This window comes from Enoplosus armatus, chromosome 10 (genome assembly GCF_043641665.1).
Source record: "Enoplosus armatus isolate fEnoArm2 chromosome 10, fEnoArm2.hap1, whole genome shotgun sequence".
NCBI classification, from domain to species: Eukaryota; Metazoa; Chordata; class Actinopteri; order Centrarchiformes; family Enoplosidae; genus Enoplosus; species Enoplosus armatus.
In genome coordinates this window covers 1,507,667-1,535,576 of record NC_092189.1, presented here as the reverse complement: position 1 = coordinate 1,535,576, position 27,910 = coordinate 1,507,667, and the positions used below count along the sequence as shown (strand labels likewise).

At 44.0% G+C, this 27,910-nt stretch overlaps 3 protein-coding genes across 3 annotated transcripts; all 3 read left to right on the top strand.

The window, feature by feature from the left end:
• Positions 1 to 1,590: 1,590 nt before the first annotated feature.
• trappc11 (trafficking protein particle complex subunit 11) lies at positions 1,591 to 14,807 on the top strand. The gene is made up of 30 exons (XM_070913022.1): positions 1,591 to 1,777; positions 2,445 to 2,673; positions 2,847 to 3,016; positions 3,444 to 3,514; positions 3,698 to 3,812; positions 4,177 to 4,276; positions 4,460 to 4,533; positions 4,953 to 5,049; positions 5,396 to 5,529; positions 6,070 to 6,211; positions 7,146 to 7,239; positions 7,390 to 7,469; positions 7,882 to 7,960; positions 8,306 to 8,360; positions 9,119 to 9,264; positions 9,766 to 9,827; positions 10,098 to 10,230; positions 10,856 to 10,986; positions 11,284 to 11,409; positions 11,509 to 11,702; positions 11,798 to 11,946; positions 12,334 to 12,455; positions 12,602 to 12,721; positions 12,847 to 12,912; positions 13,032 to 13,188; positions 13,280 to 13,391; positions 13,498 to 13,589; positions 13,763 to 13,896; positions 14,155 to 14,322; positions 14,436 to 14,807. The coding sequence occupies exons 2-30, from the start codon at positions 2,467 to 2,469 to the stop codon at positions 14,478 to 14,480; spliced, it is 3,375 nt and encodes a 1,124-aa protein (XP_070769123.1). The 5' UTR covers positions 1,591 to 1,777; positions 2,445 to 2,466; the 3' UTR covers positions 14,481 to 14,807.
• Positions 14,808 to 17,055: 2,248 nt separating this feature from the next.
• On the top strand, positions 17,056 to 21,692 carry spdl1 (spindle apparatus coiled-coil protein 1). Its single transcript, XM_070913535.1, has 13 exons — positions 17,056 to 17,191; positions 17,340 to 17,516; positions 17,798 to 17,992; positions 18,134 to 18,283; positions 18,516 to 18,614; positions 18,810 to 18,920; positions 19,096 to 19,236; positions 19,376 to 19,482; positions 20,051 to 20,171; positions 20,332 to 20,398; positions 20,548 to 20,754; positions 20,875 to 20,950; positions 21,416 to 21,692. Exons 1-13 carry the CDS (start codon positions 17,135 to 17,137, stop codon positions 21,558 to 21,560), a joined length of 1,653 nt encoding a protein of 550 aa, XP_070769636.1. The 5' UTR covers positions 17,056 to 17,134; the 3' UTR covers positions 21,561 to 21,692.
• A 1,126-nt stretch (positions 21,693 to 22,818) lies between these two features.
• On the top strand, positions 22,819 to 27,097 carry sil1 (SIL1 nucleotide exchange factor). Its single transcript, XM_070913452.1, has 11 exons — positions 22,819 to 22,932; positions 23,422 to 23,554; positions 23,636 to 23,741; positions 23,861 to 23,942; positions 24,309 to 24,395; positions 24,765 to 24,860; positions 24,951 to 25,072; positions 25,817 to 25,913; positions 26,033 to 26,197; positions 26,346 to 26,510; positions 26,604 to 27,097. The coding sequence occupies exons 1-11, from the start codon at positions 22,852 to 22,854 to the stop codon at positions 26,799 to 26,801; spliced, it is 1,332 nt and encodes a 443-aa protein (XP_070769553.1). The 5' UTR covers positions 22,819 to 22,851; the 3' UTR covers positions 26,802 to 27,097.
• The last annotated feature ends 813 nt before the right edge of the window (positions 27,098 to 27,910 follow it).

Genomic DNA, 27,910 nt, shown 5'->3' with positions numbered 1-27,910 from the left:
ATGACATGTGGACGGGAGGAGCCGGGGATCGAAGCCCCAACCCGCTCTACGCTGCTCTGTCTCCTGTGCGACAGTGCCAACCACTGCACCTGGGGCGGCATGGTGTCACTTATTTCCTTAACTTGTAAGTTGGCGTTTGCATAAAACATGACTTTCTAGTACAGAGAGCTGACAGGAAAGGAGGCGGGGGGGGGGGGGGGGGTGACATGCAACAAAGGTCCCCAGCCAGACTTGAACCGGGGACGTTGCAATTACATGGTCAGCATTTCAAATCACTACACCACCAGGATACCCCCCAATGTGATATTCTTTATTTATTAAGCCTATTACATGTCAGGCGGGAGATGCTCAGCAGGACTGCATGAATCACGTTAGCAGTATGGGGTTGGGAAACACTATCACTAACAAGAACTGAATCATTAAAAAAAAATCTGGAGCACTGGCTCACTTAGTTTCTCATTTCAAGCCCTGTTTAATACCCAGTAATATCCCTGTTGGGACTTACAGTAAAACATACAGATCATTTTGTCATTTCTAACATCACTAAAATATATTACAATATTCCTGGAAGTAACTTTTCTGTCGTCAGCGTTGTATTTATACCTCACATCTTTATCCAACTTTATCTTTAAGCGTATCATATAGCATCATATGGCAACATGTGTTCCTTTGTAGCTGCAACAGTGACATCATTATTTTCCTCATATGATATCGATGTTGTAGTCATAGTCGATGTCCTGTCCAGATGAGGCCCAAATAAGTTTGTCTTTGCACACCGGGTGTTTAAATCTCTCAATTCTTTGCAGGAACACACGCTAAGGAGGCTGTGTTAAAGAAGGCTTATAATAGATGGTGTGTGAATATGCATCTTGATGAAAAACGCAATCAAAGCACAACAACAATTGTATTCTTGCTTGTTTCCCTCTCTCCCACAGACAACCGGTGAAAGGAGAGATATGCAGTATTAAAATGTTTAGAGCAGGGAAAGAGAGTGCACATCAAACCCCCTGCTGGCTACAGATGCAGGACATTTAGTGTGTGTGTGTGTGTGTGTGTGTGTGTGTGTGTGTGTGTGTGGGGGGGGGGGGCTGTAATCTGCATACAATCAATTGTATCTATAAAACTATGACATGCAACAGGCTGTAGCCCATTAAAAAATGACCTCAGTGACTTGCTTGGGTTTTTTTTTGGTGGCTATAGACTGCATTCTATGTTAAGACAAGTGGTGTGGTTGTATGTATAATTGTGTTTATTATGAAAATGTAATATAACCATGTCTTGTGCTCCAAATGTCATGCCCCCCCCCCCCCCCCCCCCCCCCCCCCCGATAATGTGCCTTTCTTGTTCAAAACATTCATGTAGCAATTCGCAAATAACGTATTGTGTGATGTGGCACTTTAATTTTGAAAGGTCCAACCGGACGTGTCACTCGAGTTCTGCCACAGGTAGCTAACAGCTAGTTTGTTGTTGCTTTAGCAACAGCTGCTGAATTAGCCATTATTTTCTGCTTCTGTCGACTTTGACACATCGGTGACTAGCCGTCGGATGGTGACCATCGCTGGGACTTGGCTAAAACGAAGCCAGGCAGACTAAGAATAAAAGTGCACTGGCGTTTATTCGCCGGCTAGTTAAATTTGCAACCTCGCCCACTAGCTAGCTAACTGTTAACCTTGATAGACATTCCCATTGGACTGCTAACAGCCTATGAACTGCAGCTAGCTAACTCAGCCAATCTAGCTGTACCTTGCACCGGTTCACTTGAAGTGATGCAACTGAGGTATGTCGCTGTTTAATGTGTCCGTGAGTTCACGTATTTAATTTTTTTTTTTTTTTGTAATGACGGGTTTATTGAGGATGCTAACAGGACAGCAGCAATGCTAGTAGCTTAGGTTATCTCACTTCCGCTTTCGTCTTAACGGTTTCCCTATGTATTTACTTGGTTCGCAAATGTATGTGTAAACTGCCGCTTGAACGTACAGTAGGTTATTACGTGCAAGTGACAGGTCTCCGTGATAGAAACCGTGTAAACCCCGTTGGAGGGCCAAACAGTCGAGCACCAGTCTGTTGGATGTAAACAACTGAGCTGTCACTGTTAGCAGCTACGTAACGATAGCGCAACTCTGCTTAGCTGGTGCTAAGCTACAAGTCCCGTGACCTGCAAGTTGTTTGGCCATAAAGGCTCTTTCTGTTCATGCTTGGTGGGTCCATGAGGATTTGGTGTTGTAATTCCGTGATGATACCCCGCTGACTTCCTGCATGAAATGAATTTTATATCTGGAAATGTATTTTAGGCAATATAGATATAACAGAAAAAGAAACGCAATAGAAATGCTCAAAGCTCATATATTATACATGACAACCGTGCTGTGCTGGGGTATTTTGTACAGAATATTTTTCTTTAAAGATGTGTTTCTGTTGCAGTGATGTTGCCCTGTCTTGTGTAGGTGTATCCATTGTTGAACCATCATGATGGCAGGTTCCCAGTGGGAGCTCCCTCCAGAGCTATGCTGTCGGCCCATGGCCTTTGTGGCTCTGACCGGTCTGGATGTGGTGTACAATGCCGTGCACCGGGCCATTTGGGACGCCTTCTGCGCCAACCGGCGAGCTGACAGAGTTCCTATCTCCTTCAAAGTCCTCCCGGGAGACCACGAGTACCCCAAATGTCGCACTAAGGTGAGGAGCGGATAGAGAGATCTAGGAGTTCATCAGCAAGCAAATACCGTGCATGATCCCAACAAACCCAGCCTATGCCTGGATCAGCATCAGTGCTGAGATGTGGAAAAACAGTGCTGCTGCATATATTTAGTGTTTCTAAACAGTTAAATCTTCTCTGCCTGCCTGTGTAGCGGACATCCTATGAGTGGTACATCCCTAAAGGCATCCTGAAGACAGGTTGGATGAATAAACACCTGAACCTGGTGCCAGCACTGGTTGTTCTCTTCTATGAACTGGACTGGGACGACCCACAGTGGAAAGAGAAACAGTCCGAATGTGCAACTAAAGTGGAGATTGTCAGGTAGGTGTGCGTTTGATTTGCCTTCAGAGAGGGTGAGTCAGCATGTAGATGCTTTAGGGTTTTGTTTTATCTGGATTGATGTAACCGTTTTTATGTACCGTGGGTCTGTTCTAAACACAGAGGAAATATTGATGGTTTTAATGTCTGCTGGTTGTTTTTTTTTTTTTTTTGTCACATGGATTTTCAGCATTTCAGTTTCACTGAAAAATGGTGTCAGCATTGCCACAACTTCCTTCATCAATTTCCACTTATTGTGTTGACAAAGTAATACCTTTAATAAATGCCAGGTCATGCAACTCTGCTAGAAGACTGTTAGTTTCTTATTCAATTTCTACCAAACCTTGTTCAAGTATTCAGTAAGCGTTTCTGACCTGGACCTGGAAACGAGAAAATAATCTTCATCTGTGGCGTGTTTGTTTGTATTCAGGACCAGTCTTCAGGGCAGGAACACCAAGGTGGCTGTGGTTCTAATCCAGAAGAAAACTCCTTTACCTCCAGGTAGCGGTCTCATATTAGATTATACACGTCACATCCCATCCATATAGGTGTATCACTGTGTATCTACAGTATATCAAAGTATCTCTTTCAGACTGCCAGCAGTACAAAATTGTACTGTACATTCCATAAACAAGGGTCCCACGAGTACTTGCCAAAACATCACTTATTTTCTCGTTTGTCCAGGAGAGGACCTAGTAGCATCGGAGAGAGCATCAGCTCTTTGTAGTGCCTGTGATCTGTCTGGCAAGAGTCTCTTCGTACTGCCACACACCGACCACTTGGTGGGCTACATTATAAGGTAATCACCAATTCGCTAATGCCATATAGAGAAATATTTGCACATAGATATTGAGCAATTCATGAACTGCTAGTGCTCCAAATGGCATCTGCCGTTTTGACTTAAATCTAATTGAAGTTTGTGTTTTCCATATGAAGAGTCTTGTCTGATAAATGCGTAACGGTGGAACACAGTTCATTGTGTCGAACATCTGCTTGATTAGTTGATATGCAGTTTTTGCATTTGCCACACTGGGACAATGCGTTCTTATTCATATTGTGATAGTGACCGCTTCATCAAATGCATATCTAACAGTTGTAGCAGATAAATACATTGAAATCTCTTCCAAACATTGTATGCTTACTGGATTGTATTGTTTGCGTAGGCTGGAGAATGCTTTCTATGAACATGCTCAGACATACTACTACACTGAGATCCGTCGAGTCAAGTCACATAAAGAGTTCCTCAACAAGACAACGCATCAGGTAGGAAGACACACACACACACACACACACACACACACACACACACACACACAAATAAAACTGCTTTGCATGAAAGGAAAACTAGTTTTCCATCAGAGAAATACAGAAATCTGAATGCTTGAGTAGTCACGACATGTCACGTCTCCCCTTCTTCCTCTCCTCTCCACCTTCTGATGTTCCCAGCTGCTGTTTGTCAGACACCAGTTTAAAATTGCCTTCTTCAGTGAGCTGAAACAGGACACCCAGAATGCTCTCAAGTAAGTCGCAGGCTATATGTTTATAATAGTAAGATTAAACTGATCAGCTCCTGTTAGGACTTTATGAGACGTGATACTTTGAGTCGCAGTATTTATTTATTTTTTGTACATCAGCAGATTGAAGTAAACAAATGCCATAAGACCTCGAGAGAAATGTATTCAATAGAAAATTGGAAGGCAGCAAATGTGTGGAAATATGGATTTAAGGATCGCTCATTAACTACTGTCATTATTATAGGTTGCTGTCATGTTTTTTGTCATTTTGTTTTTTCAAATTGGGGGGAAAAAAAATGAATTGGTGGCTTCTTGCCTAAGCATACACTTTTCAAAGTTGCTGGTAGAATAGACACATACGCACCTGTATGTTGCACTCTGGCTGTTCCTCTTATTTGGTATGTTTTTTTTTTTTATGTCTGTAGGTACTACAGAACTGCATACAGTCTCGTTCATGAGCTCAGATCCCACGAGACCAACATATTGGAGATCAAAACTATGGCTGGATTCATCAACTATAAGGTACGTGTCTGTCTGTTGTTAGGTGAAAGGGTTCTTCCGATCAACCCATTGGTCAGTGACAAGAATTAGTTGGAATATTCGACTTTTTGATATTTTGTCGTCTCTATTAATGCTAATTACAGACGCTTTTTCTTCATTACAGTTAGTTTTGTAGTCATCGAAACAAGACTGCCATGCGGTTATCCTGCATTACTCTGAGCACAGTGTGATTCTGGACTTAGGATTAGAATCATCGAGGTTTAGGAGGCAGCCTGAACCAAATGGAAGTCTGCAGTTTCATCTCTCTCTCTCTCTCTCTCTCTCTCTCTCTCTCTCTCTCTCTCTTTCTCCCCTGATGTCTCTTTAGATCTGCCGTCTGTGTTTCCAGCATAACACTCCTCTAGATGCTATAGCCCAGTTCAGGAAGCACATTGACCTGTGTAAGAAGAAGATCGGCAGTGCTGAACTGGCCTTCGAGCACGCCGCGTGGATGTCTAAACAGTGAGATACACTTTATTTGTACACTGTGTAGTCACACCCCATATGTAACATGTTGAAGAAATGAAGCCTTGATTAAGAATACATATGCGTTTATTAGAAACATTAAAAATAAAATGATCGTTATTTACTTGGCTGCGTGCAAAACAAGACGTACATATGTGCAGTTGATAAACTTTTTTTCTACAGCAGTGAAGCAGGAGGCGTGAAATATTTTTGTTGACACGACCGACCTGTGCACCAGGAGCACCAGCTCTGCTCTTAATCCTGCTAGATATATGTAGTGTTTCCTCTGTTGTATCATTTTTAATACAGATTAGACTGAGGCATAAGGTCTTTATGGGAACAGTATTATTAAAATGCAAACTATTGTGTTCACTAAAGGCAATTAGAGCCAATTTGACACATTAAAAAGGTTAGGTGGAAGTTGGCTAAAATCTTTTTTTTTTTTTTTTTTTTTAAAAACACAGCTGTCCTCCAACGACTACGTGTTACCAGAGGTATATCATGACTCTTCTTCTCTTCATCTTTGCTTCCTAACAGGTTCCAGTCGTTTGGCGAGCTGTTTGACGAAGCGATAAAGTTGGGTCTGACAGCCATCCAGACCCAGAACCCTGGTTTCTACTACCAGCAAGCTGCCTGTTACAGCCAGGACAGGAAACAGCAGGCACAGCAGCTTTGCCAGGTGATAATTACAGTTTCCTTGGCAATATTGTATCGATACACCGACGGCAAGTATCGATTTGATAAATTATTAAGAGGAGAGGGTTTTCCCTACAGTGGTTAGCACTGTCACACGGGTGTGATCCCCGGCTACCCCCCCCCCCCCCCCGTCATGAGCAAGACACTGAACCCTAAGTTGCTCCTGATGTTCTGAATATAGTCTTTTGGATAAGATAAAGATAAAATCCCAACTATACCCGTCCTTACAGCTGGTTAAGGCTCCACCTTGACTTTGGGAGGATGAACAATTTTTTTTCATACACATGCTCCACCTCTCCCGCTACAACTCTATCATAGGGAAACACTGCCAGTAGTTGTGAAGAGTTGCTAAAGGGGCTGCGTAACTCTTTTGTACCTGTAATAGCACAGCAGTCCACACACGTTTGCATTCAGTTAAGCTGGACTATATAGACTGTATACTGTACTGTTTTCACAATCCCATTTTGCTGCAAAAAAACAGATGTTGACAAAATCTTCCTTTTGAGACATCATTTGCAGTTGCAAAAAAGGTAATAAATCCCAGTACTTGCAAAGTGTTTAAAATCGCAATGTGATCATATCGTGACTTATGTATCGTGGGGCCTCTGGTGCTTCCCACCCCCAGTGGGGGGGGTTTCTGAAGCTATTTGACCAACTGATGAGCACTTTTGACGGAGCATACTGGCCCCTTAACTGTTAGCACCAGTAATACTACTGCTGCCACGGCAAGCACTGCTGTTACTACTGCTGTTTAGCACATTAACTCTTAATAACATCTTGATAAATTGAGTTGCAAAAATCGAACACGAATCGTAATTACCACCTTTCACCTGACTGTATGACAAGCGAGGAAGCTTATATGTGCTATCTTACTAACACCAGCTAATTGTTTCGTTTGATTGGTTGGTTGGTTCTAGGCTGGACTGAGTTATCCCTCCCCTGAACCATTGGACACCCAGAGTGGAGGGCTGGACTTCTATGGCCAGAGACCCTGGAGACAAGGACACCAGAGTATGTTCAAACACGCACAGTTGGTCCAACGATCCAATTAGAAAGATGACATATTTTTGAGCATAGCATCATGACACCCCCTGTCAGTGAATGACCGAGTGTCTCCGCCATGGTGTTCGAAACATGACTTTGTGTTGTCGTATTTTCCAGGTATTGACCCTCCAGATGCAGAGAAGGAGAAGACGGGGATTCTGGCGCTGCAGATTAAAGAGCGAGACGTACCACATTCTGTAAGGACACACGCTCGCTGAATACACCGCTGTAGCTCTCTGTTTCATTGTCAGTCAGCACTTAAAAACCATTAGTGTCATTTATATGTGATTACGGCATCTTTCAAATTATTCCGACCGTTTTTGTTTGTAGAAAAATGAGACAATCCTTGTAAAAATGTGTACAGTTTCTGAGCGATGGTTTGCATTACTATCTGCCACAGTGTCTTTTTTTTTTGATACTACCACTGGGGAGTGCCAAACTTCTTTCAAATTCGACACATAGTGACTTTAAATAAATAAATAAATAGTAGAATATGTAACGCTCTTTAGAAAGATGCTCCTAATTTGTCATCACAGCCCCAGCTTCTGTCAGGCTGTGTTGTGCTGCTGTATTAAAACATGCTTCTCCTCTCTGCCTCGTCCTCTACAGGAGCTGATAATAGCGCTTCTCAGTAACGCTGTCGCCCAGTTTAAGAAGTACAAGTGCCCTCGAATGAAGAGTCATCTCAGTGAGTAACCTTTAATGCTTCCAGTGGCCCTACAGAGGGGGTTCCACTGCAATTGAGTCTGCTGGTATCTGTTTTTTTACATTTTATAGTCAGTTTGATTATCAATATATTCCCCTTTTCCCTTTTTCAATCATTGATGGGTTCCCTTTCTCACATGTAGAAGTTAACATAGCATGTAGGACATGAAAATGGTTGACATTATGTTGATGTTATGTGATCACACAGAGGTGAGCCCATCAATACAAACCGTGAAGAACCTTGAAGATTCGATTCCGCCCCTGTTGCTGTGTTTATCCTCCTCACACTCCTCTCAGTGTTTGTCTTTTCCTCCGTCACTTTTTGTAGTGGTGCAGATGGGAGAGGAATACTACCACGCTAAAGACTACACCAAAGCCCTGAAGTAAGTGGAAACATGCACAAGGCTGGACTTCACGGAGATGCTCAGAAAAGTCTTGGCAGTCATCTTAAAGTGATATTGCACCCGAAACAACACCCTCCCTGATCTAAAATGAAAAACGATAATAGCTAGAGCATTAATTTTTTTTTGCAGCAGAAAGCTAAGGCTTCTGCCTTTCGCTTCATCACTTTATATGCTCGGAATGACGGCATTTTACGTTACGTGTGGTGAAAAACGTGGCATGACTCACAGTGGCAAAGAGAAGTGGGTTGATAGGAAAGTCAGAGAGAGATTGAGAAACTAAAAAAAATTACAAAATAACTTACGGACTGCTAGTATTTTTTTTTCATGTTTCTACATTTAGAAATCTTTTGGATCAACATGTTTTGTGCGTTATATTGTGCAAAATTTGATGAAAAAACAGGTCCAATTTCAGTATTTTCTGTATTTATGACACAATTTCAATACTTTTATCAGTTTTTGTGGTATATTGACTTACATTATCTTTTAGCTTGGGTTGTTCAGGTTTTAGGGGTATGAAGCATTGTAAGATACTCCAAAGAAATGACATCACAATAAGCTAAAATTCCAACATAGGCACTGGCGGACCATTTCTGTTGCAGGGTCCCGTGTGGACATTGGATGGTAATGGCTGATGAGTCACTATTTACGTCTGCTGGTGGAGATGCAAGGAGATTGTTTCCTTCATTTTTTTTAGAAAGCTATCTAAGTATTTGTATGTGTGTGTGTTATGTTATCAGGCTGTTGGACTATGTGATGTGCGACTATCGCACAGAGCGATGGTGGGGCCTCCTGACAGCCATATTGACCACAGCTTTGCGCTGTGCTTATCTGATGGCCAGTGTTAAAGACTACATCATATACTGCATGGAGCTGCTGGGCAGAGGTAAGCAAGTTGTCCACCTCTGGTGCAATGTTTTTTTTTTTAGTGATTATACAAACTTTCCAACTGTGGCCACAAGTGTAGATTCATTTTTAGTATTATTCCCCCTGACCTGTCTTACCTGACCTCTCTTGTTACAGGCAATATGGCTGAAAAACGCAATAAGACGTGATATCTCTATTAATGGTCATATGCCATGTCATTAGGAGGCTTTTATTAGTTGAACCAAACACTAAAATACATCAAAACAATTAATCAAAACGCAACAAGCAATTCATTTCTTCATTAGAAGGACCAGCGCTGTCGATGGCTAAATGTTCTTTCCTGCTGCTCACCTGAAAAAGTCTAAAGGGTCTAATCCACAGGTTGAGAACTTATTTGTGATAGCTCTGCCAGAAAATGGAATTATAAAAAATAAAATACCAAAATACATAACACAAAACAAAATTACATGACCATAATATATGGTTGAAGAGCTAATGGTTTAGTCACCTTGTCTTCTAGCTTCGACCTTGAAGGAAGAGCAGAAGTCGAGGATTGAGAGGAATCTCATCAAAGTCCTGGCGGTGAGTAGACGGAGTCCCTCCGGCTCAACACAACATGTTCAGCAAATCAAATACCCATCCAACAACATGGCACTGAGGGATGTCGCCAGTGAGAGTATGACTCATGAAATGTAGGCGTCATTTAAAGGGTGGCTATATAAAGGACGCGTTTAGTTTTCTGTTGACAAACTCATGTATGACCTTCCACCTTAGCTGAGCTCACACACACACCAGGGAAATATATTTCTATTTTCCGTCCGTAAGAATTTTCATTGTCTTTCCCATTTCCAGAACGAAGTCCCGGACGCCGAGCCGGAGTGTGATCTGTCCTCCGTCAGCGCGGCCAGGTCGCTGTGGAACGACCGCATGGCCTTGGCTGGATCGAATGAGCTCACTATAGAAGTGCAGGACTACATCCCGTTCAGTCAGTGAAACACAACTCATTATTTACTCTTGTGTACATGAAGGGGAAAGAAAATAACGACTACAACAATGCTCCATGTTGGGTTAAAGATGACTATAATAGCTGTATACACATAGATGGTCAGCGTCAACATGGCCACCATATTGGTACGGGGAAGCACGCATGTCTAAGGCAGGAGGGGTGTCCACTGTTAAAATCAATATGACTCGCTGGACTTTCAACCAATTGTTTTTTTTACAAATGCCAGACGGGTATTTATGTTACAGGATACGTTAACTACTATTAAAAAAAACCCCAATAATATTTCTATAGTATAATATTTGAGATGAGATTTGAGATTACTGCCTCAAGCAGAGTATCTCGGGGGATGGAATATTTGAGATGAACTTACATGTGGCAGAGAGGCACCTCACAAGCCTGATGTTGTATCTACGTGTATATATATCTATGGATAAATATAATGTCATAAAAATACCAAACAATCATTTCTTTTCTCTATTTACTACATCTTGGACAATGAACGCTTCCTCGAGCGTTCAAAGCTTCAAGCACAAGGCTTTTTTTTTTTATAAAGAAGTGTGTTATAGTCAATGTTCTGAGAGTATATTCTCATTTCTGACTTCAGTCCAGTGCAAGGCCAAGTTCCAGTCTCCTAGCTTCCATGTAGACCAGCCCATCCAACTTCAGGTTTTCCTCCGAGCTGACTGTCCTCATCCTGTGTCATTCAACAAGCTGGCCGTCAGCCTCAGTAACCAGGTACGTGCCACACACAATATAACCAAAGGCAGAAATGCTTTTTCCCAGCATCAGGCTTAGTAACTGGTTGTAGGGTTTTCACCACACAAGCAAAGTGCAGTATCACAGTTTCTAGGAGAGCTGAAGAACAAGCGTTGGAACATTTTTAAATATGTCTTTTGAAATTTCTGATCGTATTTGTGAAATTTGCTCATGGCTAAACAGGTTCTTTTCACCTTAACCAACACAATGACATGACAAAACAATTCTTTTATTGTGTGTGTGTGTGTGTGTGTGTGTGTGTGTGACTGTGTGTAGGAGTACAACCAGTGGTGTGTGGTGGAGTCTTCAGGTCAGGAGAGTATGAGCCTGTTGCCTGGAAAAACCAAATGCTACAACTTCAGCTTTGTAGCAAAGACCGAAGACGTTGGCAAGAAGATAGAGGTGAGGCAATTATGTGTGTGTGTGTGTGTGTGTGTGTGTGTGTGACAGAGAGAGAAAGATTGTTACTGACTGAGTGTGTTGCTGGATATGCACATTTAGATGACAGGTATTGAGATGATGCTGGGCGGTGACAGTGGCCGCTGTGCGTTTGTGAGCTGGAGAGGGGCGGGCGGAGATGCGGCCTCCACCCACGAAGCCTTGCAGGCCAGCAGGTCGTCACGCCGTTGGGGGCGGTGCGTTGAGGCACGCCAAGAGCTGGACTGGGACAGCCTGACCATGCAGCACAGCACCATGTGAGGCTTTGTCTTTTCTTCGTCTGTCGGTTTCTACATCATCTTCCACACTGCTCTGAAATGTGCAGTGTGTTTGTTCCTGTTTTGTCCTGCAGGATCATCTCCAGAGTCCCAAAGATCTCTGTTCAGCTGAGCCACCGGCCTCCTGCGCTCAACAATGAAATGTACTGCATCAGCCTCACTGTTCAGTCACAGGAGGAGGGCGTGGCAAAGGATGTCAAACTGACAGCTGGCCTCAAACCAGGTACACTCATACAAGTACAGCGCGAAACTCCCGCAGTAGCCACGGATACTTTGTTTCGACGTTTCTCTTTGTGTACATGTGAAACACATGTGAGCTTTAGAGGAATCGTTTTGTACAGCGCCAGGGCTAGCTCCTTCCCCCCTGCTTCCAGTCTTTATGCTAAGCTAGGCTAACCATGTCCTGACTCCTGCTCTGAAGTTAACACACACACACACACAGACATGACATTGATTTCGTCATCTCACTCTTGGAGAGAAAAGTCATACTTCCCAAAAATGTACAACATTAGCACCAGTGTTTAAGTTGTATTATAGTCTGTCTGGTGGAGCAGCTAAACAAGCTAACATAAGCGTCAGTTTTGAGTTTGTCTGAATTGGGTCTGTCCAGGCCAGGATGCCAATCTAGGCCAGACCACGCACGTGACCCTTGACGGCTCAAAGGTTTGTGACGACTCTGCGCCCGCCCTGCTCCCTGACATACCTCTAGGAGATCTGAAGCCAGGCGAGAAGGTACACACACACACACATTCAAAAAGAAAGATGTTTTAGATGTCTATATTCCATTATATACACACCTACCTGCATTTTCAGCTTGCCCACAGTGAAAAGTAGTACATCCTGTATCCATGATTATGCGTGTGTGTGTTTGTCTCTAGTTGGACAGATGTGTATATGTGAAGTGTGTGTCAACTGGACCGAGGGTCTTCCTGTTCCACGTGGCCTACAGCATTGACACCACAGTGGAAGGACGTCCGATTGTCTGCAAATGTCATAAGGTAGAGAACCTCATCTGGCCTGCGGACACAGCTGGCCGTGCAGTGCATGGTTCAATGAGAATGCTCAGCACTTTCTCATCAATTCTCATCTGGGTCACTCCCCCTCTTGTTCTACTGTCTTCCAGGATGAGACGGTTACCATAGAGACAGTGGTCCCTTTTGAGGTGTCTGTCAAGTTTGTGTCCACCAAGGTCTGTAGCCGATATTCGTCTTTTCGTTTTTTTATCAGTTTTTCCCTCTATTTTAGTGCAGGTTGTTGCCACACAAACTGCATTTGGAATTTTTATTATTATTATGCATGCTTTTGCAGTTTGAGCCTTTGGATCGGATAGCGGTGGACATCCCCTTCCTATTGATGACAGACGTCCTCTCATCGTCTCCCTGGCCTCTTCTGCTGGCCTCCTCCTCTCTGCAGCTGCTTACTATGAGCAGCAACACGCCACAGCTTCAGTCGCAGCTACAGGAAGGTACCCGACTAGTTTCAACAGTTATCGAACACTTCCTTAGACCCATAGCTGTAAAAACATGAAATGTAAATGTGTGTGTGTGTGTGTTCAGTGGTTCTGCAGACAGGCGAATGCGCCAGCGAGTGTTTCTGTCTCCGGTGTCCACCACTGACCAACAGCAATAGCACTGTAGCAACAGGACAGTACCTGATATCCTGGAGGAGGTATGTACACACACACACGCGCGCACACACACACACTTTGAAAGGATGTTGTCAGGTTATCAGTGGCCTGTAAAGCTCCTAACTCTGTTCAACTCTTGTCGTGCAGAGAGTCCTCCAGCGCAGACAGTCCTCTCATCCAAACTACAGTCACTCTACCTCATGTCATCCTGGAGTTTGTTCCTCTTTACATCCACGCTGGTCAGTCAGCTGTCGAGTAACACGTAACATGCACTGTACACATTAGACAAGTGACGCTTAATGGCACGCGATGCTTTTGTGTTCATCAGAATTAGAAATACTTTATTGATACCATGACAGTCAGTTGTGTCGTGTGTCTCCGTTTCATTTTTTTGTCTTTTGTTTCTGCGTAGATTTGCCGTCATTTGGGCGAGTCAGAGAGTCTCTGTCAGTCCGTTACCACATAGAGAACAGGACGGCTCTGGTGCAGGAGGTGGAGATGGCGGTCGAGCCTTCTGACGCCTTCATGTTCTCTGGACTCAAACAGGTACAACTGTGCTCACTTTTAAACAAAAGATTTGGCTAACTTGAAGACGACGTAGCTGCATTTTCATCAGCTCGGTCGAAACGAATGAATAGGTTTCCTGAATACATCTGTGGTAACTTCACTGAACCAAAGAACGCTTAGATCTGGTCAGTGTTGTTTTTCACACTGACTTATTAAAAACAAACCATTGCAGGATGGTGCATGGGTGGACCAGGGACTAGTTACGGGTTTTGATGCATTTACTGTGTGTGTGAGCAGGTGCGTCTGCGTATCCTGCCCGGCTCAGAGCAGCAGATGTTGTATAACTATTACCCACTGATGGCTGGTTACCAAACACTACCACAGCTCAACATCAGCCTGCCTCGCTGCCCGACCACCAACACACACACGCTGAGACGCTTCTTGCCCCAACGCATCTTTGTCAAGGTAAGGAAAGGAAGGAAAATGCACACACGCCACTGAGTTAGCCAGCCATCGTTGTCTGCACGTGAAGACATTCAACGTTCCAACGCGTCGCTTTCTTTTTCTTTTCTCCGCAGCCTCAGGGTCGACAGCTGGATGATGCCTCCATTGCTGCAGCTTGACGAGAACACGCAGACTGTTTACTGTAAATATGAGAACAAAGCAACGTTGCGTAGGTTCCTCTAGACGTATGATTCCTCACAGATGGCGAGATTAACACTATTTGTTTCACATTGAGCAGTAAAAACACACCAGGAAAACTGTTGACCAAACAACAGTGAATGTGGTGACACGATGAGCATGACAGATGGCAGGTGAATGAGCTGATACACTGATGTTCATTCAACAGTCACGTATGAGTCTGATGTGAACTATATGGAAATTTGGGTAGAGTGAATTACATGGAAATTGAATGGGATGAAATTTTAATTAAACTGAAGTGATGTAAACTAGTTGTGTTCCATGTGCATGTTATACAACGACTGTTAACAGTGTTTTAAGTATGTGTTCTGTTTCCACTGGTTGTGTGACAGGATGTATACCCACAGAAATGTAGAAGGTACTTATTGCAGGAGACGTGGGGAAATTGTTGGAACCGCAGTTCTTATGACGGGCCCAATTTTAAGTATTTTAGTAAGCTATTATATACCAAAATGTTACAATATTTAATAAAATATAAAAAAAATCATCAGGTCATCAGGGCTTAATTGCAACAGTAACATTTGATGAGAATGTAATATGTGATCTTCCAGAAAGCCTGTGTTTCCGGTCCCTGTGCTGAAATATACATTCATGCCATATCTTATACCATATCAACAGAGATATACTAAATGAAAGATATAAACTTATTTAGTTCAATTCAGTTTTATTTATATAGCGCCACATCACAACAAAAGTTGTCTGGTGACACTTAACAAATATTATTTTACTAATAATAACTAACTGTAGTGATGAGAGTCAAGTGGACCCATGGCGGCAGCAGCAGCCAGGCGTACCAGGACCACGATCCACAGGAACCTGCGAGACGAGAAAGCACAGAGAAACTCCAGGGAAGATATAAAGTTAGTAACATGCATTGGACTGTGATGAATGTGTAAAGATGAAGAGGGAGAGGAGGAAAGCTTGGTGCATCATGGGAAGTCCCCCAGCAGTCTAAGGCCTGTTGCAGCATAACTAGGGGGCTGGTCCAGGCAGGACCTGAGCCAGCCCTAACTATAAGCGTTACTCTTAAAAGTAGAGAGTGTGTCTCTGCCTCCCGGACCCAAACTGGGAGCTGGTTCCGCAGGAGAGGAGCTTGATAGCTGAAGGCTCTGGCTCCTGTTCTACGTTTCTTTTGCACGCCTCTGGCTCAACTGCGCCTGCCTGGCCAATCAGGACCAGCTCTCGTTGAGGCAGGAAGTCGTGTCGCGATAGTTCATGGGAGCTGGATTCAAACTGGGGCGGTTTAACAGACGACTGATCGGTGACAAGGTAACTAAATGTGTCCAATTTTTGTCAATAATATATTGTGTCCATGTTACAGCCGTTGTCGACACCAGGTCAATAAATGCTAAACGAGTTAATGGTATTTTTTTTCTGGTTTAAAACGAGTTACGTTAGTTCAAGCGCCAATATTGTCGAAATGGTTAACGTTAATTAGCTTAACGTTACGTTAACTAGCTAGGTGAATATAGCCGTTAAAGTTAGTCAGCTAACGTTAGCCAGGTATCTCATCTAGCTAACGTGAACTGTTGTCGGTGTACGTAGCTGATTTCGCAGTCGCTATCTATCAAGCAGTTGGTGGCCATTTATTTGTGGTGCTGTCAGCTTGTTTGGATCCCAGTGCTTGATATGGGAGCTCCCGTGGCCGTACACTAACTCCTCGGTAGTTGCTGGCACCCTCCGTTAAACGCAGAGTTACTGAGACATAACGTTAGCTAGCTTTTTGTGGCGCAGAGCTGCATATAGACTGCCACCAAGCTGAAATGACACTGGTCTGAGAGATTATGTGTACAGAAATAAATACTAATATAATGAAGTACCGCAGATGTAAAAAAAAAAAAGAAAAGGGAACAGACACACACACACACACACGAACCCAACCACCATCACAGAAATGAACTGGTGGGAAAAAGTGACATCATAGCTGGCCTTCAAAGTGCTTCTTTTGTCCAACCAGCAGCCCAAAACCCAAAGACTCTTCATTTACTGTCGTAAAAGACAAAGGAAAAAGCAGCAAACGCTCACATTTAAGAAGCTGGAAGCACCAAACGTTTTGCATTTTTGCTTGGAAAACTGAGTGAAACGATTTATTGATCATCAAAATAGTTGGCAACTAATTTTCTTCCGTTCGAATGATCGATTAATCGAGTACTAAAAAAAATACTACGATCTACTTAAATACTTAAAACATTAATAGAAACATTGAATTATTATAGTGAGTTTCCCCATACGGTTGTTTGACCAAATGACTCATGAAAACACACACACACACACACACACACCACTAAAAGAATTGTTATGTAATATCTCTCCAGAGGCAAAGTCTGCTAAAGTCTATCCTCAGATATTACAAAATGAAATGTAATGTGTGAGACATGTGCCATGGGTCGCTGGGCTCTTGTGAGCATGGCGCTGGAAGCATAAAGCAGGTTTTGCACACACACACACACCTTTTCCCTCCTCCCTCCAGATGGCAGCAGAAGAGGAGATGCAGCGGCTGAGGTGCCAGCTGAGGGAGCGGGAGGAGCAGGTCCATCAGGCTGCCCAAGCTGGCTTGGACCTCCTCAACCAGCAGATGGAACTGCAGAACAGACTGGACGAGCAGAGGGTGGAGATGACCAACGCGCTCGAGGTGTGACGCTGCACCTTTTTTTAGAGGGTCAACGTACCCAAATCATAGAAAAGCACACAGTTTCTCTCTTACTGTGGCTAGTGGTGTCTCGCCATGCATGTTTCAAACGGTCTACATGTGTTGGTGTGTGTGTGTGTGTTTGTCACAGGCCCTCGAGCAAGAGAAGTACTCCCTGCAGAAGGAAGTGGAGTTAAAGACTCGGATGCTTGGGTCCCTCCAGTCGGACTACGACTGCGTGAAGAACCAGCAGAGGCAGCAGCTTCAGGAGCAAGAAGAACATCTGGAGAGGAGCCACAGCACAGCACTCAAGGAGCTCAACAAAAAGGTGGAACAACCCATACTGTCATTTTCACATAGTCATAGTACAATTTCTTTTAATGTCATTGGTCAAGCATGCTTGTCAGACATTTTTGATGTTGAGGCTTGTCGCGAGGATTTTTGATGTAAACTGTAGTTGTCTTTCTCAACTCTGTAGAAAAGTACACTGCTGCTGATGGAGTTAAGAGAAGAAGTTGTTCATGTCCGTCCATATGTTTGCGTCACAGCATTCAAATGGAATGGGGGGAAAAAAACGACAATGTAGTGACAGTTGATGTGTTCTCTCAGATGCTGAGTCAGCAGTCCGCCCTGGAGGAATCCCAGTTGAGCGAGAAACAGCTGAGACACAAACTCGAGGTGCAGACGGAGACTCTGAACAACAAGATGGAGGAGCTGCGAGCTCTGAACGAGCACACCCAGAGCTCCATGACATCCGAGATGATGGAGGTGCAGGTGACGATTACGGAGCTGGAGAACATTAAGGTGAGGCGGCGCACACGTGAGTGCTAAAACCAAGTATGTCTGTACTCGATCCGTTCATTTCTCTTTTTTTTTTTTTTTTGTCCCAAATGCTGGTCCTGATCTTGGCGTTTCCCACATTGTGTCCTTGCCCTCCTCCATCAGGTGGAGTTGGAGCAGACTCTGCAGGAATCTCAGTACAGAGAGCAGCAGCTGGAGCTGACCAATAGCAGCCTACAGCGCCACCTGGAGCGAATCACAGAGGAGAAAGAGGAGAGAGAGAAAGAGGCTGTTTCCTGGTTTAATGCATTAGAGGTAAACATGTCTCAATTTAGCTGCGCTGGTACAGTTAATAGCTAAAAGAGGTAGATTCAACTGCCATATTTATTCAGCTTGTGTGCACCTCCGTTAGAGAAATCAGGTTTCTCTAATCCCTTGCCCCTATTACCGAAACAAGCCGACTGTAACCTGATTACTCACTGTGAGTGCATGTAAACACGCTGTCTTTGTGCTGCTCCGTCTCTCTCTCTCGCTCTCTCCCTCTCAGAAATCTCGTGTGGCGAACCGGGACCTCCAGATCCATTTGGACCACGTTCTACAACAGGCCCAGGATCCCAACAGCAAAGGGAACTCCCTGTTTGCTGAGGTGAAAACTCATACTGAGCTGCAAACTCGACGGAAGCAGAAAACTAAATGAACGAAACAGTTCTACCCAGTCTCAAAATCCACAAACGGACAATAGTTCTCTGTAACACTGCGTTTGGCATACAAGGTTGAGCCAAAATGAAATTAAATGCACAATTCAGTGTGTGTGTGTGTGTTCACTTTTTTTGTGTTGCAGTTGGAGGATAAGCGCGCTGACATGGAGAGGCAGCTCATCAGCATGAAGGTCCAGTATCAGTCACTGCAGAAACAACACGCCTTCAGCAAACAGCAGCTGCAGCGCATGAAGGTACTGTGTGTGTGTGTGTGTGTGTGTGTGTGTGTGTGTGTGTGTGTGTGTGTGTGTGTGTGTGTGTGTGTGTGTGTGTGTGTGTGTGTGTGTGTGTTGTGGAGGCCAATTGGACCAGCACGTGTTGCTTGTCTGTAACTTGAATCACAAGCATGAACGTGCATGTGCTGCGCAGGTCCAGATAGCCACCCTGATGCAGCTCCAGGGTTCCAGGGCTGATCCTGCTCAGCTGGAGAGACTTCAGTCCATGCTCTCGGAGAAAAACGGAGAGATCCAAAATCTAATGACTAAACTGCAGAGACTGGAGAAGGTGGAGGTGAGTGTTTTTAAAACCTGCGAGTCTTATATAGACCCTCAAAAAATGTATTTCCTTTGGCTCAACCTGGAGTGACATTAAGTACTTGTGAAAAAAACAGAAGTGACAACATGAAAATGTCGTGTCTGTGTGTGTATAGATGATGTTGAAGTCTCGGCCAGCTGATCCTGCTCCAGCAGAAAGCGGCAACGGCCACGACGAAACGTACTACACCGACCTGCTCAAAATGAAGCTCAACAACACTGTGTGAGTTTCCCCGCCCCCCTCGCGCATCATACGTCCTTTTGGTTCAGTTCTGCACCCGACCAAATCCAAACAGTTGCGTCTGTGCTTTAACTGTAACTTAATCCAAACAAACAGCATTATCTCAAAAACATGAAGAAATTTGACAATCACAAGTTCTTTTCATTCCAAGAAACGCAACTTCCTCTTTTAATTTGACACCAAATATGTGGCGCGTGTCGACACATTTAAAAAAGGAAAACAGCATCCGTCTCTGGCAGTGAGAGCCGGGTAGGTTCCGCTGTCCCAAAGGTGATTTTGAGGCGCTTTTCACGATGCACCATGGTGCTCCCTGGCGCTATGGGGTCAGATCATTCTATGTCCTTTTATATTAGTGATGCTTCATTGATCAGTGTTGGGTGTAGCTTTGCAACTGTGGTGTTGGAATTCTGAGTAACAAAGTATATTTAGCAAATTTAGCTCACAAATGAAATCATGTGGTTACTGATGGGTCACAGAAACACTGTGTGGTCCTTGGTTAACTGAAACTGTGTGTGTGTGTGTGTGTATGTGTGTGTGTCTCTCTCTTCAGTAAGGATGTAGAGCGACTAGGAGATGAGCTCTCCCTGCAGAGGATGAAGTCTTTGTCAGAGAGCCAGAGGGCTTTGGAGTTGGAGAGGAAACTCTTCTCGTCCGAGCGGCTGCTCAAACAGGTAAAAGAGGCGGACTCTGACTGCCGTGAGAACCGTGTCTCTCGGGTCACGTAGGAAGGCAGCTTGGAAGCAGCACAGTCCAAGACTGCCTACAGACAGCAAGCGTTTGTGGGCTGGATTGCACAGTTATCCATGATGCGATGTGTGTTCCCTGCTACAGGCTCAGAGCGACAAGATCAAACTGCAGCTACGAGTAGAGGAGCTGCAACACAAATATGAACCAAAAGGTAACTAGAAGAATACCAAACCCACCTCTGCACAGTGGTCACGTGTCTGTGGCGTTAACGGAAAGAAATCTGAAGACTTGTTGACTGTGACGACGTGGATGCAGGTACATTTTTAAATGTCACTGTATGACTGTAACGTTTGTCCATAGAGGCGAAAAAGAATCTGACCCAGAAGAGAAAGAAAGAGAAGCTTCCCGTTGACGTCATACCCTCCCCCGAGGAAACCACGCTCGACAAGGGGGAGCGCATTGTTGCCGCGGAGGTGGATGTCACAAACGCTGAGGCTGCGGGACCTGAAGGGGACACTTCTCCTGCCCCCGAGGCAGTGAGCTCCACAGAAGGCGTGTGCATTGGAGGTCAGTAACTATGATGACACCGGATCAAAAAAAACGGGAATTAAAAGTCCAGTTACAGAACAGGAGGCCATGGCCGAGTGTTAAGTATTTATGTTATTTTGTGGCCATTTTGTGTCATAGGTTCAGAACCCGAGCCACGGCCTGCCAAGTGCGTGAAGATCAGCGGAGACGATCCTGTTGTGATTCCCAACCCCAGGTCAGTATGTCCGCGTGGAGTCCAGGTCGTTGTGTGGCTTTTCATATGTACAAAATCCATAAATAAGCTGAGTTGTCTACACCCTGTAGTAACTACAGTTCAACATCGGCTTCTTATTATTATTATTCTGATTGTAATTGTGTGTTCAGTCAGGGTCCACCAGGCTCTAGCAGTGACTATGATGTTCCGCTTTTCACGCTTTAACAAAAGAAAAAGTGCTGTGTTCAGTCAACCTTGACTGGCCTTGTGTTTTTAGGTAGGGTCAGTGTAGATCTGTGGAAAAGTGTCAGACTACTGGCTGAAAAAAACAGCTCCATAGCACCTCTAGAGGTCAAAAACTCAACAGGGAACCTTTAAGTGAACATGTATTGAATTGGTCAGACACTCATTTCTGAAGAATCATGGCATGAAATGACATCCTTGGAGTCATTGGATTGTACATTTCCTAAATATACTGTATTTTAGCTCTCCTGGGACTGACTGTAAAGAGGAGACGGAGGAGAACCAGCAGCACAACCAGAGAGAGGAGAGAAGAAAGAAACCCAGGACTGTGGAAATGATCCACGTCAGCTCGAACAGCAGTATGGAGAACCAGTGTGCTCAGCAGTAGGACTCATCTGAATGTGTGCCGGCTGATGTATATGTACCATATGTATGCTATCCTTTGTTCTTTTTCATTCAAATATTTCACTTTTTCCTGCCGCCTTCACTGTGTTTGCTCTGTACTGTCCATTAATTTAAATCTTTCAGTATTAAAAACATTTTGGAACATACAGTATACGGTGTTCAGGTTTCCAAAACACATGAATATCAGTTCTGTTCTGTTAATGTTGCAACAGCAGATTTATCTTAAATATTTATGAATTCCATGATGTGTAACTGGCTACTTCTAATTGCAATCATTTCTTTTTGTTATATAATGTAATGTATATCTGACACAGCTGTTTTTGTCCATCTTGAATGACATTACATAACTATGGTGTGTGAATTCTGACAGTGCGCATTCATACAAATATTAAGGGACACTACAAGGCCTGTTCTTTTTCTTGTTATGGTGAGGAAGTTAATTTCAGATAAAACACTTCAGATATTTACAATTTCTGATAGAGAAAACGCTTTATTCTAAGCCTTCAGAGGGTAGAATGAGAATTGAAGTATTAACACTCCACACCAGCTGGTGGCAGTAATGCTCAATCAAGATTACATATATATTTTTTTTTTTTAAAGAAGAAGACGACGATTTACGTGGACCAATGAGAGTTGAGTGGAAAGTGACAGAGAAGGCTTCAGATGTGTGCGGGACGGATGTGTTAGCATGGTGAAGACAGGAGACTGACTGCGTCACCTTTTTATTGAAGTTTTACTGGAACAGGTGAGCTGTTGCTAACGTTTCACCGTTAGCTAATGTGGTAAAGCTAGCTGCCAATGCCATATCCCGGCCAGCTATGTCATAAGGTAGACGGGGACTGTAACTGTTATAATAATATCCATTCAGTGAAGCTTTGCTAGTAGAGCCACTCGTATCGTAGTCACTGTCACGCCAAACTCCCTTCAAAACTCTTATGAATCCATACTGACACCTTCTTACCTGGTGGTCATACGTCTGAATCTCATATAGTATAGTAACAGGAGCCAATGCTAAAATAATTATAGTATATTAATAAGTAAAATTAAAGTAAAAAAAAAAAAAAGGACACTAACAGATGAAGTATATGTACTTTTGCCTGTAAAGAACAAGGAAACATTAAAATATAATATTTGTGAATGGGGTTTGGCCTGGTTAGAGATACCCAGTTATGTCATGTTCCACATGCAGCAGGTAGGTCCAGGTTTCAGTTTGTCTTCAGGATAGAGGACAGTAGCGGTGATGTACCACTGTGCTCTCCTGTGTTGCAGTCACCATGAGGCTGCTCAGCTGCTCAACGCTGGCTTTTCTCTTGTGGCTGCATTGCTGTCACATAGCCAGCATTGTTGGCCAAAAGGTGAGTTATATTGGATCATATTTATGTCTTACATTCTATATAAATCCCACTGTTCAGAAGGGAGTCAATTCAAAGGCATTGCTGTATTGATTCCTATGTGGTAAAAGTTTTATAGCTGATGTTAAAGCAGGGGGTCTAAAGGAGGAACAACAGGCCATCCTGCACAGCCAGACATCCTCTCATCTAATGCACCAGAGGTCTGAAAAATCAGTCAACATAGCCATATGTTGGAACTTTGTGATATTATAGCACTTTGGGGGTGGGGACCGAGCATGCAACAAGCAATGTAACCAGCTTGCTGCAACAGGAAGATACACAGCGGGTTGCATATATGATGGGGCCAGTAAGGTTTCAAACACTGAGATGGAAGTTAGGTCTTATGCACTAAGACTAATCTAAGACCACTGCCGGGAAAGTAAAACAGTTTTGTTGAAAATCAAAACTTTCAGAAAGTTGTTGGTGAGTTTTTTTTCTTCTGTGTCCGTGCAGTCTGACTCTGCCTTAACTGTGGTGGAGAATACAGAAGGAGGAGGAGAAGAAGAAGAGGAGGTGACGGTCTATGATGATGAAGGAGATTTAGAGGTGGTCCAACCTACTGAGGAGTGGCAAACACTCAAAGCAGGTAATGTACTGGAGGGTGTACTGGTACTTTGCCGTACTCATCTTATTCTGTTTTAGACCTTTTGTGTGTGTGTGTGTGCAGGCCAGGCAGTGCCAGCAGGTTCCCATGTGAGGCTGAATCTGCAGACGAGTCAGAGGGAGGTCAGACTGGGAGAGGAGCAGCTGAAGTACTGGACACAGGAACACAGGTATGGGTCTTCTTTGGTTTACCTCCACCGGCGAAGCAAACAAGGTGGGGGGGGGGGGGGGGGGGGCAGCAAGACTGAGTCGGAGAATTACATCGGCGGTAAAAGTCTTGTCTTTGCAGGGAGAAAGAAGAGACCCAGTCCTCCTTCAGTCCTGATGAGCTGAAACGGGCCATGAAGAAGATAAAGGAGGACCTGAAGCCTGTGAGCAAAGACACAGAACAACAGGTAACGGCACTGCATACAGATTAAGGCAGTGGTTCCCAAAACACAATCCAACCTCTGTGCCCAACAGCACAGAACAACCAGCTGTACAATTAACCTAAACAGTGAACTCAATACCTGCAGGAAGTTTGTGTAAAACGAGCACTTTGTCTACATTTCTGAATAAACTATTTCCTGTGGATATTTCAGTGTATGAGACGGTTTTCCCCTCATATTTTTAGGAACACAATTCTATGTCATTCTTTTAATTTCACTATTTATAATAACGATATAAACTTATAAAATAACCCTTAAATACACTTTTTTATTTGTGACTAAAACAACATATCGCACTCAAACCAGGAGGACTCTGCGGCGTCCAAGTTTCGTCCCCTGGAGGAGTTAAAGAGAGACATGGCTCAGCTGGAGCTGCTGGTGGAGACGGACGTTCAGGTATGTCAGTGTAGTAGTCTTAAGTTATCTGTCCATGTCGTGTTACACAATACAGAAGTGTAGTAGTACGTGGTGTGTCCAGCAGAGAGCACTGACTGTAAACTGTCCTGCTCAGCACATCTGGTTTACAAACACTGAATTACCACATTTAAGGATCCTCATCAACAAAATGTTTGTCGCGGTAATAAAAGAATCAACATGGAGCATATGTCGTTACATATTTTATAAAACTAAAATATCAATAGAGAGGTTTTGGACTCTTGGTCCCAATTTAAAGACGTCACCTTTTGGATTTGGGAAATGACGTAAAAGCAGCTGTAGTTGGTTTGGTTGGTTTGGCTGAGTGACGTGTGTTGTGGTGGCGTGTAGGTGATGAGGCGCCTGCTGACCCAGTTTAACAGCAGCAACTCCACTACAGAGCGGAGGCTGAGCATCCTGCTGGAGCTGGAGTATCTGGTGCATCAGGTACATCTCTGCTCTGAAGATGTTAGCTTACAGATGTGTTCTGAGATTCAAGTCTCTAACTTTGCCTGTGTGTGTGTGTGTGTGTGTTAGGTGGATAATGCTCAGACCCTGTGTTCAATGGGGGGTCTCCAGTTGATGCTAGAGGGTCTGAACAGCTCTGACTTCAGATTACAGGAAAGCTCTGCCTTTGTCCTGGGATCTGCTTTGGCCAGGTACAAACAGCAACATGCTCCTTTTTATATATAAGATCTGACTGATGCACTCGACATCATAGCAATTCATCACAGCACCACATGTTGCCTAATATGAAATAGACAAAATGGAGAAACTGCCACACTAAAGTCAAGTGAATATTAAAAGGGGCTTCCGAGTCGAGCTTCAAAACCGCTGAATCCTACAATTCCCATAATGCAACACAGTAGCGTCTTTCACAAAACATTAACCTCGCACAAGGAGAAGAGACGTTTTGTACCAGATTTAGCTACCAGCTTATTTCCATCTGCAGTTCCTGTCAATATAGTGGCGGTTGGGCCCGTTGTTTACAATCTGAACATATATATTTGTGTGCGTGTGCGCCATAGACTGTATATAAAGATGGACGACATGACAGCTCCCCAAAAGTGAAGCCAAAACATCTCGCGATCGCCCCCTGGTGGCTGCCTGCAGTGTAGGCCATAAGCCCCGCCTGCTCCATGTTAGCGGATGGGACATGGGCCAAACAAAAAAAAAAATCAAGATGGTTTCTGTCATTTTAGGAAGTTCTTATCACGCTGATGTTTGTTCAAGTGTTCGTTTCTCTGAGAAGTTTGGTTTTAAGTAGCGATGATTTGATGCTATAAAAAAATATTTTGGCTTCATATTTGTACAGTGGGTGTAAGTGGAGACGCGTCGGCCATCTTTATATACAGTCTGTATTATCATGTCAGCTCTCTAACAGCTGTGCTTCTGCCCTGCAGTAACCCAGTGGTTCAGGTGAAGGCTGTGGAGAGCGGTGCTCTGCAGATGCTCTTAACCACCCTGGCCACTGCGCAGCCACTCAGAGTCAAAAAGAAGGTAGTTGACACAGACCCGCACTACAACACACACACACACACACACACACACACACACACACACACACACACACAGTTCAGCTGTGACGTTTTCCTGTGTGTTGCTGTCCTCCCTGCCAGGTTCTGTTCGCAGTGGCCTCCCTCTTGCGTCACTTTCCCTACGCACAGCGTCACTTCCTGTCACACGGAGGGCTGCAGGTCCTGTCGGAGCTGTTCAGGGCAGATGGAGGAGGAGTTCTGCGTACACGCATTGTCACCATGTTATATGACATGATCAGCGAGAAGGTACAACACATTATATTATATTAAATTACATGTAAGTTCATCTAGGAGGTAAGATATCACCCAGGGCTCCTTTTTTGGCTCGGACTGTAAGGGATGCAGAATATGACTTCTTAGATGATGCTGATGCTGGTCTCTCCTGCTCCACTAGGAGTTGATCTCTCAGACAGGTCTGGACCCCGTGCTGGATGCCTCCCACGCGGAGCGGGTGCGTCAGTACTCCAAGGTGTCCCTGCAGGGGGTGCTGCTGGAGAAGGGGTGGTGCAGCCTGGTCCCGCAGCTGCTTGAGTCCACCGAGCATGACTACAGAGAGAAGGTGGACTGACTTTGGTGCGATGTAGATGTGTGTGAAACATACTCGTCCTAAAATCTAAATTAATATCTACATTTTGCGTCATCTTTCTTTCAGGCTCTGCGGGCGTTGTTGGCCATGGCTCCCGTGTGTTTGGATCAGTACCGCTCGGACAGCTCTCTGCTGGGCTCTCTGCTCTCTCTGAGAGACCAGTACCAGGAAATGGTCCAGTCAGAAATGATCCTAGGAGATGAGAACAGCTACTTTGCAGAGATTGTGGAACTTATAGACGCTCTACAAGTCAAAATTAAATGATCAGAGGATTGTACCAGGTGACATTTTACATGGCCATACAATGCAGAGGAGTACGCAGACTTACAGACTTGGGGGGGGGGGGGTATGGAACAACCTTCTTCATGACCAGCCACAGAGGGACACGCTCCTTTTTAAAACAAGAGTCCACTGCATGCCATTCAGGGACAAGTGACACACCCTGAGGACACAAATGTTGGGCTGTCCCTGTAGATGACGGATCCATAGGTTGGTCAGCGAGAACTTGGCCTGAGACCTCATTAGAACATTGTTATTATGTGTTTATATTTTTGACTTTGTGTTGATAATTTAAGAATAAATTATTAAAAATTAGGACACTGTGTTTTGTATTTTGGAACGAATGGGTTTTGGGATCTCACGCACAAAAGTTCATGATACTCACACGTTTTGTTCAGCGAGATAATCTTCGCTAATGAACACCACTTTTATGATTTTTGAAGCGTAAATGGAATCAGCAGAAGTAGAAAGCTAACGTTTAGCCGCTCGTTAGCAGCCGCCTTTTTTAAGACACGTAAAAGCTCCAACATTCACGTGTGATATTTACTGACGTATTTTGTCAGGTGCTGAAAGTGTTCACAACATATGTTCTTCTACGAGAAAAATCTTTATATATATAAAAAAAATACCCCTATAAAGTTAACACACATTTGCTTTGTACCGCTACATAATTTATTATTGCCTAGAATCAGCGCCGTTTGTCATAACACATCAGTTAGCATCACGGCTCAGTTATCATCAGGTAGCATTTTGCTGGCCATATTGTTAGCGAGCAAGCCAATGTTAGCCAGCCAGCCTAGCTGTAACTTAGCTACTGCATGGTGATAAAGGGATTCGCAAATGGCAAGCGAGCCACATTATAAACCAGATTAGCCCCGGGAGTCTGGATGAATTAGCTGATGCTATCCACTCAAGACAGCATCTTGCTACGTTAGCTAGCCAGCGATCCGTCCATGTTAGCAAGCAAGCTAAGTGAAAGTCTGGGGGTGCAATTTGTGTGTGTGAAGGAACATGAACCATTTCCCCCTCTCGGTTAAATCAGTTGATATCTACTCAGCTAACACAGTATTTTTTTTAATTATATCGAAGTATAA